The sequence below is a fragment of the Anolis carolinensis genome, chromosome 6, assembly GCF_035594765.1.
Source record: "Anolis carolinensis isolate JA03-04 chromosome 6, rAnoCar3.1.pri, whole genome shotgun sequence".
Classification (NCBI taxonomy): Eukaryota; Metazoa; Chordata; class Lepidosauria; order Squamata; family Dactyloidae; genus Anolis; species Anolis carolinensis.
The window spans coordinates 5,321,525-5,335,484 of NC_085846.1; the positions used below are offsets into that span (position 1 = coordinate 5,321,525).

General features: G+C 44.8%; 1 protein-coding gene across 1 annotated transcript; it reads right to left on the minus strand.

The window, feature by feature from the left end:
- Window positions 1-5,215: 5,215 nt before the first annotated feature.
- On the minus strand, window positions 5,216-13,706 carry LOC134300003 (protein FAM186A-like). The gene is made up of 2 exons (XM_062984532.1): window positions 13,536-13,706; window positions 5,216-8,098 (listed from the first exon to the last, which is right to left on the minus strand). Exon 2 carries the CDS (start codon window positions 7,951-7,953, stop codon window positions 5,527-5,529), a length of 2,427 nt encoding a protein of 808 aa, XP_062840602.1. The 5' UTR covers window positions 7,954-8,098; window positions 13,536-13,706; the 3' UTR covers window positions 5,216-5,526.
- Between the last annotated feature and the right edge of the window lie 254 nt (window positions 13,707-13,960).

The window sequence follows — 13,960 nt, forward strand, 5'->3', positions numbered from 1 at the left end:
CCGATCCGACGGAGCTCCACATCCCCAAAATGAAGGTGAGGGGTCCTTTTGGGGTGGTGGGTGCATGCTAGGGATCCCATTGAAACACACTCTTGATGTTATGGATTCCTGGGAGTTTTAGCTTATTGTGACTGAAGACCTTGCAAAAACTACAACTCCCGTTATCCCATCGCATTGTCATTATAGGCATTCAAGTCATTTCTAATGAATTTTTAGGGGAGTTTCTTCGGCCGAATTGGTTCAGCGGGGTTGCTTCTGAGGCCGAGAGAGTGTGACTAGCTTAAGGCATCCCAATGGGTTTCCATGGGCAAGAGGGGATTCGAACTCCGGTCTCGAGAGTCAAGAGTCCAATTCTGGCCCTTTTAGCCAAATTGTTGAAGGTACTACAACTCCCATCATCACGGCTAGGGGATGATGGGAATTGTAGCCCCTCCCAAGTCATGTTTCCACACTACTTGGGTGAGTGTGTGATGGGAGTTGTAGTCCTCCCAAAAGGCATTTTCCACACACTGGAGATGATGGGAATTGTGGTCCCCAAAAATATCATTCCACACTGGCTTCAGGATTATGGGACCCGCAGCCCTCAAAATAATTGATCCACGGTGACTGATGGATGATGGGAGCTGTAATCCCGTCAAAAGACATCTTGTGTGCTGCTTGGGGATTATGAGAATTGTAGCCCCCATCATTATTCCACACCACCTGAAGGATTATGGGAATTGTAATTCCCAAAAAGCATTATTCCACACTGGCTGCAGGATAATAGGAATTGTAATCCCCAGAAGGCAGTATTCCACGCTGGCTGCAGGATGATGGGATCCACAGTCCTCAAAAGTCATTATTCCACACCAGCTGCAATATGATGGGAATTGTAGTCCCCAAAGTCATCATTCCACACTGACTGCAGGGTGATGGGAATTGTAGTCCCCATTAGGCATTATTCAACAGCAGCTGCAGGATGATAGGATTTGCAGTCCCCCAAAGTCATCATTCCATGCTGGCTGGAATATGACGGGAATTGTATTCCCCAAAGTCATTATTCTACACTAGTTGCAGGGTGATGGAAAATATAGTCCTCAAAAATGCAATATTCCATGCTGTTTGCAGGATGATGGGAACTGCAACCCCCCCAAGACATTATTCCATAAGGTCTTCAAAACAATGGGAATTGCAGTCCCCTCAAATGTCATTTTGGATATATGTATGTACGAGAAGCAACCAGATGTATGTGTATGTTTCCTTGTTTGAACCCCCCAACAGGACTCCTCCGGGCGCCTCTTCCTGAGGGCCATTTCGAGGCTGCAGCACGTCCCATCGTCCACCCAGCGCCGCTCTCCCCAGCCTCTGGCCCCTTGGCAGCCCTCCCGGGAACGCAAGCCAGGCTGCAAGGCCTTCTTCTGGAAAACCCTGACCGTCTGCTAGTCCACCTCGAAGGGCTGGCGCTCACGCACCCAGACACAGGCATCGGACGAACCGGGTCTTTGGTGCAAAAGGCTCCCCTGTATTTCCTCTTCCTGCCCTTTCCTTCCCATTAAAGATTTCCCTTGACCTTCTTGGGACAATAAAACTCAATCTGTTTGCATTAACCAGTTGTGGATTCTTTTGGCAATGAGTAATCAATATGAGTAATTGCATATTGGTAAATGGATATTGCTCATTGATACAGGAATACTCTAATAAAGGAAAGGATTGATCATTGATTGGTAATTACATTAGTGAATTAATATTGGTCTTTAATACAGGTATACTCCCAGTTAGGGAAAAGATTGATTATTGGTAATTATAACTAGATATTGGTCATTAATATAGGAACACTGTAGTTCAGGAAAGGATTAATCATTGATTGGTAATTATATTCATAAATAGCTATTGCTCATTAATACAGGAATATTCTAATATAGGAAAGGGTTGATTATTGATTGGTAATTGTATTAGTGAATTCATATTGGTCTTTAATAAATATGGATTATTAATACAGCTATACTCCAGCTAGGGAAAGGATTGATTATTGATTGGTAATTATAACTAGATATTGCTCATTAATGTAGGAACACTCTAGTTCAGGAAAGGATTGATCATTGATTGGTAACTATATTAGTGAATTAATACTGGTCTTTAATACAGGTATACTCCCAATTAGGGAAAAGATTGATTATTGACTGGTAATTATAACTAGATATTGGTCATTAATATAGGAACACTCTATCTCAGGAAAGGATTGATCGCTAATTGGTAATTATATTCATAAATAGATATTGCTCATTAATATAGGAACACTCCAATTTGGGATTGCTCATTGATTGGCAATTATATTCGTAAATAGATATTGATCATTGATTGGTAATTATATTTGTAAATTCATATTGCTTATTAGTACAGGAACACTCTAGTTCAGGAAAAGATTAATAATTGATTGGTAATTATATTCATAAATAGATATTGATCAAAATTGACTAGTAACTATATTCGCAAATATTGATCACTGATTGGTAATTATATTCATAAATAGATATTGATCATTGACTGGTAATTATATTCATAAATTAATATTGCTCATTAGTACAGGAACACTCTAGTTTAGGAAAGGATTGATCATTGATTGGTAATTATATTCGTAAACAGATATCACTCATTATTACAGGAATACCCTAGTTTAGGAAAGGATTGATTATTGATTGGCGATTATATTAGTAAATAGCTATTGCTCACTACAGAAATACTCTCATATAGGAAAGGATTGATCATTACTTGGTGATTATATTTATGGACCGATATCACTCCTTAATACAGGAATACTCTAGTTTTGGAAAGGATTGATCATGGACAATTGGTCAAATGATTTGATCACTAATACAGGCATATTCCAATTAAACAATAACAGTAATAATAATAATAATAACAACATCACACAGTCCTAGACACTTGGGAAGTGTTCGACTTGTGATTTTGTGATACGAAATCCAGCATATCTATCTTGTTTGCTGTGCCATACAACATCGTGTCAATAATAATAATGATGATGATGCAATACTATATTGAGATGGGAATATTATGGGTTATTTTTCCATTGGGTTCTTATTGAAAGTCTAATAAAAAAAGTATTAAAAGAAAGATAGCAACAACTTGTTTCAGCAAACTTTTAATCCAAAATTTAAAAAACAAGCACACATGAAATGATATAGGTCAGCAAAGCATTGCGTAAAGGGGGAAAACAAAACAATGCTGGGCATAGTTTCTTGACAAGGTTGTAAAGCATATTGAAACTAGAGAGCGGATAATCCATCTAGACCAGGCATGGGCCAACTTGGGCCCTCCAGGTGTTTTGGACTCCAACTCCCACAATTCCTAACAGCCTACCGGCTGTTAGGAATTGTAGGAGTTGAAGTCCAAAACACCTGGAGGGACAAAGTTGGCTCATACCCAGTCTAAATACTCTAAAGATCATCCTGTCTGGTCTAAGTAGGGTCAACACTGGTTAGCATTTGGGTGGGAGACCCCCAATGAATACTGGACACGAAGTTGCAGAGGAAGGCACTGGCAAAACAATCTCTGAGCCTATAAGGTCTCTATACGTTCACAAACCGAAAGCACATGTACACACGTCTGCAAGGAGAGAAAGATTGGCCTGCAATGAAGTCCCAACGCATTAGGAAAATCATCCAAACTCATGAGAAACTTAAATTGCCTTCATGCTCAGGGGTTCAAACATACCGTCGTCCAGTAAAATAAGACCATAACGATGCAACCCATTGAGAACATGGGAACAGGGTTGTTGTGTGTTTTCCGGGCTGTCTGGCCATGATCCAGAAGCATTCTCTCCTGACGTTTCGCCCACATCTATGGCAGGCATCCTCAGAGGTTGTGAGGCATATACCTACCATAGATGTGGGCAAAACATCAGGAGAGAATGCTTCTGGAACATGGTCAGACAGCCTGGAAGACACACAACAACTCTGTGATTCCAGCCATGAAAGCCTTCGACAACAAAATGGGAACATCCTAGTACAGTAGAGTCTCTTTTATCCAACCTTCGCTTATCCAATGTTCTGCGTTATCCAACGCAGTCTGCCTTTTAGTAGTCAGTGTTTTGTAGTCAATGTTTTCAATAAATTGCAATGTTTTGGTGCTAAATTCGTAAATACAGTAATTACTACATGTTTCCATGTATTGAACTGCTGTTTCTGTTAATTTGTTGTAAAATATGATGTTTTGGTGCTTAATTTGTAAAATCATAACCTGATTTGATGTTTAATTGGCTTTTCCTTAATCCCTCCTTATTATCCAACATATTCGCTTATCCAACATTCTGCCGGCCCGTTTATGTTGGATAAGTGAGACTCTACTGTACTTTTAGAGACTAGGACACAATGGAGTAATAGATTCAAATTGCAGGGAAAGGAACGTTATAAGAACTTGACGGTGAAACTATGGACTGGGAATCCAGCGGAGTCTCCTTCTCTGGAGGTTGGATGGCTATCTGTCGGGAGGGATTGGGTTGTGTCTTCCTGAATGGCTGAATGGGGTTGGACTGGATAGTCAGTGAGGTCTCTCCCAGATTCTATGATTGTCACCTATCTACCTATATTGGGGGGTGGGGTGGACTAGATAGCCTTTGGGGGTCTCTTTCAACTCCTATCCTTTTCAGAATTGTGCTGAAATGGGAAGACTACCACTGTCTCTCTGGAGGTTGGATGGCCATCTGTCGGGAGGGATTGGGTTGTGTCTTCCTGAATGGCTGAATGGTGTTGGGACTGGATAGCCAGTGAGATCTCTCCCAGTTCTGCAATTCTATCATCTATCTACCTATATTGGGGGCGGGGTGGACTAGATAGCCTTTGGGGGTCTCTTTCAACTCCTATCCTTTTCAGAATTGTGCTGAAATGGGAAGACTTCCACCCTCTCTCTGGAGGTAGGATGTATTGCGCCAAATTGTTATGTGTGTGTGTGTGTGTGTAAAGAAATCCTTGCAAAGTTGCTTGCAAAAAGATCTCTGCAAAAAGGGAGCTAACCTTTTTGCAGAGGCAAGCCAGGCCTCAAACAATGTATCGGTTTGCTGGCAGATGGCTGGGTTTGTCAGTTGGTAATCTGAGCTTGCAGGGAGAGCACTGAAATGGAGAAGCTCTCTAGCTACGGTCAAGTAGCAGTTTAAATATGCTATGCTGGATATATTGAATGCTGATTGATTAGTTATTGATCCTATGCAACTACAAGGACATTGTACAATTGCTGAACTGTTTATTTAACTTCAACTCAACAAGTAAAGTTTCTTTGTTCTTTCAATTCCTCTGCCTGGTCTGAGTCCTTTGCACATGGTGTTAACTGGACGCTGCTGGTTCCGCTATACACACCTGCTAACAGGATGGCCATCTGTCGGGAGGGATTGGGTTGTGTCTTCCTGAATGGCTGAATGGGGTTGGACTGGATGGCCAGTGAGATCTCTCTCAGTTCTGCGATTCTACGATTGTCACCTATCTACTTATATTGGGGAGTGGGGTAGACTAGATAGCCTTTGGGGGTCTCTTTCAACTACCACCGCCTCCCTGTGTTCCAGTAACAATCTCGCCTGAAGTGGCCCATCTTCCCGCACAGGTAACAGGCCCCGTTCCTCCACCCTCCTCTTCCTCCCCTTCTTCTCCCTCCGCCCCGACCCCCTCGGTTCCCGTATACTTCCCGGACCACCGTCTTGACCATCTCGGCCATCCGCTCATCCTCTTTCTGCTTCTCCTTCTCCTTCTCCTCTTCCCAAGCGGAATGGGCCACCTCCAACAACGTCTCAGTGCTGTATGAACAATACCCGGGACAGTGTTCTTCGAAATATTCCCGGATGAACTCATGAGATTGATAGACAAAGCGGAATTTCAGCATAAACTGGTCATTAGGATCGTCTATGTCCACACAAGCCAACTTGGCCACTTGAAGAAACCGGCTCCAGAACTGTCCAGGAGACTCGTTATGCTCCGGCCGGCAAGCCATGACCTTGCTCCACTTTCCCTCTTTCCCCATCTTCCTCAAGTGCGACAACAACCGTTTCTGGTCCATCTCCATCCGGACCTGGTCCGCTTCTCCCCGAAGGCCGTCTCTCGCCAATCTCTTCCCTTCTCCCCACCAGCCTCCATCGTAGCACTTGCGCTCTTCTTCCCGGAGGCGATCGAGCTCTTTTCGGGTCAACATCCTGGCCAACAGTTGCTCCCAACCCTTGTAACTCAGCTTGTAAGAGGAGAACATTATTTCCAGTAAATTGATGACCGAGAGCGGATCGGTCTCGAAAGTTCCAGCCAATTTCTTGCACTCTTCCAAGTCCCACGACAACCAGATGTGCCTATTCAAGACCTCTTGCTGATGTGTCTCCAAGTCCTCCAATGAGGAGCTCATGGTGGTCTTTGAGGAATGGGAAACTTGAATGGCTTTGTTGGTGTCGAAAGTGGTGGTCACGTTTTGGAGAGGGCTTGGAGTAGCCAACTTCTCCGCTGGCCCCATGGAAGCTGGTGGTGATGGTGATGGTGGCAACGCAGCAGGAGCTGGAGATGTTTGCACCACATTGGGAGCTGGTGATGGTGATGAAAATGGAGCAGAAGCTGAAGATGGTGGAACCACATTGGGAGCTGGTGATGGTGATGAAAATGGAGCAGAAGCTGAAGATGGTGGAACCACATTGGGAGCTGGTGATGAAAATGGAGCAGAAGCTGAAGATGGTGGAACCACATTGGGAGCTGGTGATGGTGATGAAAATGGAGCAGAAGCTGAAGATGGTGGAACCACATTGGGAGCTGGTGATGAAAATGGAGCAGAAGCTGAAGATGGTGGAACCACATTGGGAGCTGGTGATGGTGATGAAAATGGAGCAGAAGCTGAAGATGGTGGAACCACATTGGGAGCTGGTGATGAAAATGGAGCAGAAGCTGAAGATGGTGGAACCACATTGGGAGCTGGTGATGGTGATGAAAATGGAGCAGAAGCTGAAGATGGTGGAACCACATTGGGAGCTGGTGATGGTGATGAAAATGGAGCAGAAGCTGAAAATGGTGGAACCACATTGGGAGCTGGTGATGGTGATGAAAATGGAGCAGAAGCTGGAGATGGTGGAACCACATTGGGAGCTAGTGATGGTGGTGGCAAAGCAACAGAAGCTGGAGATGGTGGCACCATATTGGGAGCTGGTGATGGTGGTGACAATTGAATAGAAGCTGGAGATGGTGGTGACAACACTACAGGAGCTGGAGATGGTGGCACCGCCCTAAAAGCTGATGGTGGTGGTGCCAATGCAAAAGGAGCTGGAGATGTTGGCACCAGATTGGGAGCTGGTGATGGACATGGCAATGCAGCAGGAGATGAAGATGTTGGCACTGCATTGGGAGCTGGTGATAGTGGTGGTGATGCAACAGGAGCTGGGGATGTTTTCACCACATTGGAAGCTCGCCTTGGACGTGGCAATGCAACAGGAGCTGGAGATGGTGGCATCACACTGGAAGCTGATGGTGGTGGTGCCAATGCAACAGGAGCTGGAGATGTTTGCACCGCATTGGGAGCCAGCGATGGACGTGGCAATGCAACAGGAGGTGGTGGCGGCGGCGCACGACGAGTTTTCGACCTCTCGTTGACACCCAAAACTGGGGAGTCTTCCTTATGGGTGTTCTTTGCCTCCGAAACATCCTGATGAAGGGCAGCCCTTTCCTTACTGACCGTTTCCCACAAAGCCAAGTACTCCAACTGGCTGAGGTGATGCTTTAGTAGTTGGCACCGGATCCCCCGGAGAGGCCCTGGTTCGAAGGATCCCGAGGGTCCCCAATGCTCCTCTGGGTTTTCGATCCATGCGTTGTATCCGGGCCACGTCTCGGTGCACAACTTGATCATCTTTCTCCGACGCAGACCGTGCCTCCGCCATCGCCCCGTGTCCCATAACCGGCACATGAGGTCCAAGGGGCTCCCCGGTGGGATGCTGGCGGCCTGGCCCATGTTGTTTGGAGCAGCTTTTTGCAGCGGACGACGACGTCGCTTGTGCAGTTTAAGTCACCCAAAGGAACGCAAGTCTGAGTCTTGAGGGTCCAAATAGTTGGCACGACTCAAATGTCCACTTTCCGCTGATGAAGAAACTCTGGATCTGCTCAGAAGAGAAACACATACGGAGATTGTTGTTGGATCCAAAGGGCTGCTCAGCCTGGGGCAGTTTCCAAAGCCAGCAAACTCCTGCGGTTTTTAGCAAACAACAGGATATAGGTTTTACAGCCACAACTGCGCATGTCTAGACAAGACATCTGGTTTCCTTTGTGCACTCAAACCAGTTTCAGGCTGTTCTTGGAGGTACATACTTCCCTTATCTGACTTCAGCACACAAAGAAAGGATACACAAGAAATGGCTGCGAGGCAGGAGAAATGGCTTCGCTTCAGAAATGGCTTCGCTCCTCTTCCTCCCTCCATGCATCTACACTGACCATTGAATCCAGTTCCTAACCAATTTGGCTATGCAACTGAATCCTGGAACTGTTTTGAGGACCGGATGTTGATGAGACAAAACTAGAGATTTCTGCACAGTTTTGTGGGAGTTCGTTGTCTGGTTGCCACAGTTTGAAGCTAACTTCAAACTGCATTGAATGATATTGTTGTTTATTTAGTGCTTTACGTCTTTCACATATGGGACAAACAAATAAATACAGTAGAGTCTCACTAATCCAAGCTAAACGGGCCGGCAGAAGCTTGGATAAGCGAATATCTTGGATAATAAGGAGAGATTAAGGAAAAGCCTATTAAACATCAAATTAGGTTATGATTTTACAAATTAAGCACGAAAACATGATGTTATACAACAAATTGGACAGAAAAGTAGTTCAATACGCAGTAATGCTATGTAATAATTACTGTATTTACAAATTTAGCACCAAAATATCACGATGTATTGAAAACATTGACTACAAAAATGCGTTGGATAATCCAGAACATTGGATAAGCGAGTGTTGGATAAGTGAGACTCTACTGTACATAAAAGACAGATTATTACATACAATAAGGGGCCTGAATTCACCAAGTGAATACTTTTTGAACCAATTTGCAGGAGTTGCTGTGAGTTTTCTGGGCTGCATGCCCATGTTCCAGAAACATTCTCTCCTGATGTTTCACCCACATCTATGGCATGCATCCTCAGAGGTTGTGAGGTCTGTTGCAAAACTATGCAAGTGGGGTTTATATACAGTAGAGTCTCACTTATCCAGCACTCACTTATCCAACGTTCTGGATTTGTAGTCAATGTTTTCAATATATTGTGATATTTTGGTGCTAAATTCATAAATACAGTCATTACTACATAGTATTACTGCGTATTGAACTACTTTTTCAGCCAAATTTGTTGTCTAACATGATGTTTTGGTGCTTAATTTGTAAAATCATTACCTAATTTGATGTTTAATAGGTTTTTCCTTAATCCCCCTTTATAATCCAACATATTCGCTTATCCAATGTTCTGCCGGCCCATTTATGTTGGATAAGTGAGACTCTACTGTATCTGTTGAATAATGTCCAGGGTGGGAGAAAGAAAGAACTCTTGTCTGCTTGAGGCAGGTGTGAATGTTGCAATTAGCCATCTTGATTAGCATTGAATAGCCTTGCAGCTTCAAAGCCTGGCTGCTTCCTGCCTAGGGGAATCCTTTGTTGGGAGGTGTTAGCTGGCCCTGATTGATTCCTGTCTGGAATTCCTCTGTTTCCTGAGTGTTGTTCTTTATGTACTGTCCTGATTTTAGAGTTTTTAAAATAGTGTTAGCCAGATTGTGTTCGTTTTCATGGTTTCCTCCCTTCTGTTGAAATTGTCCACATGCTTCTTGTGGATTTCAATAACTTCTCTGTGTAGCCTGAGGTGGTGGTTGTGAGAGTGGTTCAGCATTTGTGTGTTCTCAAAGCAGCCAAGGCCATTCAATGCCAATCAAGGTGGCCAATGGCAACATTCACACTTGCCTCCAACAGACAAGAGTTCTTTCTCCCACCCTGAGAGGATATATAAACCCCACTTGCCTAGTTCCTAACAGAAAGAAAGAAAGAAAGAGAAAGAAAGAAAGAAAGAAGAAAGAAGAAAGAAAGAAAGAAAGAAAGAAAGAAAGAAAGAAAGAAAGAAGGAAAGAAGGGAGGAAGTAAAGAAGGAAGGAAGGAAGGGAAGAAGGGAGGAAGTAAAGAAGGAAGAAAGGAAGGGAAGAAGGAAGGAAGGGAGGGAAGGAAGAAGGGAGGAAGGGAGGGAGGAAGGAAGGAAGGAAAGGAAGGAAGGAAGGAAGGAAGGAAGGAAGGAAGGAAGAGAGGAAGAGAGGAAGGAGGAGTAAAGGAAGAAAGGGCAGAAGAAAGAAAGAAAGAAAGAAAGAAAGAAAGAAAGAAAGAAAGAAAGAAAGAAAGAAAGAAAGAAAGAAAAGAAAGAAAGAAAGAAGGAAGGAAAGAAGGGAGGAAGTAAAGAAGGAAGGGAGGAAGGGAAGAAGGAAGGAAGGGAGGGAAGGAAGAAGGGAGGAAGGAAGGAAGGAAGGAAGGAAGGAAGGAAGGAAGGAAGGAAGGAAGGAAGGAAGGAAGGGAGGGAGGGAGGAAGAGAGGGAAGGAGGAGAAAGAGAAGAAAGGGAAGAAGAAAGAAAGAAAGATGGAAGGAAAAGAGGGAAGGAGAAAAGGAAAAAAGAAAGGAATGAAGAAGGAGGAAGAAAAAAGAGAGGAGAAAGGAAAAAAGGTAGGAAGGCAGGAGAAAAGGAAGGAAGGAAGGAAGGAAGGAAGGAAGGAAGGAAGGAAGGAAGGAAGGAAGGAAGGAAGGAAGGAAGGAGAGGGAGGGAAAAAAGTCGAAGGGGAAGGCGAGAGGGAGAAGGAAGGGCGGGATGGAGGTAGGAGGAAGAGAGGAAAAAGCGAGGGAAGAAAAGAGGGAGGAGGGGGAAATAAAGGAAGGGAAGGAGGGAAGGAGCCATTGCAGTGAAAGTAACTTAAAAACTGCATTTATTGTACAGTACAGATGCACCCCATCTGGTAGGGATTTTTTTTTCGTGTCAGGAGCAACCGGAGTTGCTTCTGGAGTGAGAGAATTGGCCATCTGCAAGGATGTTGCCCAGGAGACGCCTGGGTGTTTTGATGTTTTTACCATCCATGTGGGAAGCTTCTCTCATGTCCCCCGCATGGAGCTGGAGCTTACAGAGGGAGCTCACCTGTGCTCTCCCCGGGTGGGATTCGAACCTGGCAGCCTTCAGGTCAGCAACCCAACCTTCAAGTCATGAGTCTTTAGTCCACGACGCCATCGGGGGCTCATCTGGTCGGGATGGAGCCATGGGAGTTCTAGTCCACAGCTAGAAATATTGCAGTGTGACCAGGGAGATGGTTGCATGGATGGAGGCGGATGGGTTTTATAACTTTTTGTGTGTGCGTCAGGAGCGACTTGAGAAACTGCAAGTCGCTTCTGGTGTGAGAGGTTTGGCCATCTGCAAGGACCTTGCCCAGGACATTGCCCAGATGTTTGACCATCCTGTGGGAGGCTTCTCTCAAGTCCCCACATTGGGAGCTCCCCAGATTTATAATGGAAAGATTTACAATGGAGAGGGAAGGAAGGAAGGAAGGAAGGAAATAAAGAAGGGAAGGAGGGAGGGAAGAAGGAAGGAAGGAAGGGAAGAAGGAAGGAAAGAAAAGAAGAAGGAAGGAAGGAAATAAGAAAGAATCAAAGGGAAGAAGGAAGGAAAGAAGGGAGGGAGGAAAGAAGGGAGGGAGGAAGAAAATAAAGAAGGAAGTAAAGAAGGAAGGAAGGGAAGAAGGAAGGGAGGAAGCAAAGAAGGAAGAAAGGAAGAAAATAAGGAAGGAAGGAAGGAAGTAAAGGAAGGGAGGGAGGAAGTAAAGAAGGAAGGAAGAAAATAAAGAAGGAAGGGATGGAGGGAGGAAGTAAAGAAGGAAGGTAGAAAATAAAGAAGGAAGGGAGGGAGGGAAGAAGGAAGGAAGGGAAGAAGGAAGGGAGGAAGTAAAGAAGGAAGAAGGGAAGGGAAGAAATAAGGAAGGAAAGAAGTAAAGGAAGGGAGGGAGGGAGGAAAGAAGGAAGGAAGGAAGAAAAGAAGGAAGGAAGTAAAGGAAGGGAGGGAGGAGGTAAGTAAAGAAGGAAGGAGGGAAGGAAGGGAAGAAGGAAGGAAGTAAAGAAAGGAAGGAGGGAAGGAAGTAAAGAAGGAAGGAAGTAAAGAAGGAAGGAAGTAAAGGAAGGGAGGGAGGAAGAAAATAAAGAAGTGAGGGAGGGAGGATGGGAAGAAGGAAGGAAGTAAAGAAGGAAGAAAGGAAGGAGGGAAATAAGGAAGGAAGGAAGTAAAGGAAGGGAGGGAGGGAGGAAAGAAGGAAGGAAGGAAGAAAAGAAGGAAGGAAGTAAAGGAAGGGAGGGAGGAGGTAAGTAAAGAAGGAAGGAGGGAAGGAAGGGAAGAAGGAAGGAAGTAAAGAAAGGAAGGAGGGAAGGAAGTAAAGAAGGAAGGAAGTAAAGAAGGAAGGAAGTAAAGGAAGGGAGGGAGGAAGAAAATAAAGAAGTGAGGGAGGGAGGATGGGAAGAAGGAAGTAAAGAAGGAAGAAAGGAAGGAGGGAAATAAGGAAGGAAGGAAGTAAAGGAAGGGAGGGAGGGAGGAAGGAAGGAAGAAAATAAAGAAGGAAGGGAGGGAGGGAGGGAGGGAGGGAGGGAAGAAGGAAGGGAAGGAAGAAGGAAGGTTTCATTCCCCTCCCGGAGACCTTTTCCTGCTCATTAGCGGCTCCTGATTCCGGGGTGGGGGGGACCCCGGCTGGGGAGGCGACCTTGATGCCGGCCCCCCCCCCCCCCCGGTCCTTCTCACGCATCTCCTAACCTTTTCCTCCCTGTGATGGAAATTAAAACTGATGAGATTTTTTTTTCTCCCTCCAAGTTTTAATTACATCTTTGGAAGAAAGAAAAGTGCTTGGTGGAACAACAGGGGCGTCCATACTGCAGAAGTTAAGCCGTGTCAACTTTTTTTTGTTTGTTTCTATATATCTTTCTGGATCCAAAGTTGCATTGAATTGCATTTCATGCAAGCCACTTTGTGCCTCCTTTGTGGAGAGATATAAACAACAACAACAACAACAACAACAATACCTGCCGTCTATCCAATGCAGCTTTCTGAATCAAGAGCCCCCAATAACCCCAGGGATAAGTCTTAAAACCAAGACACCAAGAGCAAAAACATTTCGTTACATTGGATTGTGTTATTATTACAGTAGAGTCTCACTTATCCAAGCCTCGCTTATCCAAGCTTCTGGATAATCCAAGCCATTTTTGTAGTCAATGTTTTCAATATATCGTGATATTTTGGTGCTAAATTAGTAAATACAGTAATTACAACATAACATTACTGTGTATTGAACTACTTTTTCTGTCAAATTTGTTGCAAAACATGATGTTTTGGTGCTTAATTTGTAAAATCATAACCTAATTGGATGTTGAATAGGCTTTTCCTTAATCCCTCCTTATTATCCAAGATATTTCGCTTGTCCAAGCTTCTGCCGGCCCGTTTAGCTTGGATAAGTGAGACTCTACTGTATTACCATCACCATTACCATCATCATCTTACCATTAAGTTCCACTGTTTTCCCAGTTCCGGCTCCAATGTTTCCCAGTCAAGGGCAGGATCAGGGGTCAGTTTCAGGGCTTCAGGAAGGAAGGAAGAGGCGGCATCCCAGTCCTTTTAGGGTATCCCCAAAACAATGGGCTTTGCTCCAATTGGCTCCGGGTTCCAATCCGGTTCCCCATTGGTTTGATTGTTGGCAGTGATGGAGAAGTTGGGCAGTGCACGGTGGGAGTTTTCATTGGCCCTTCCCCTTCTGTTGCCCTCAAGGGATGGGATTTCCTGTTTCCTCCTAAATGGGGGTGGATGGATCCCCTTCGATGGGATTAATGACATTTGCCTGGGGCTGTGTTTCACTTGCGACCTGTCCTGGAACCATAACAAGAGACCCCCAAAGGCCATCCAGTCCAACCCGCTCCTTCCAGGCAGGA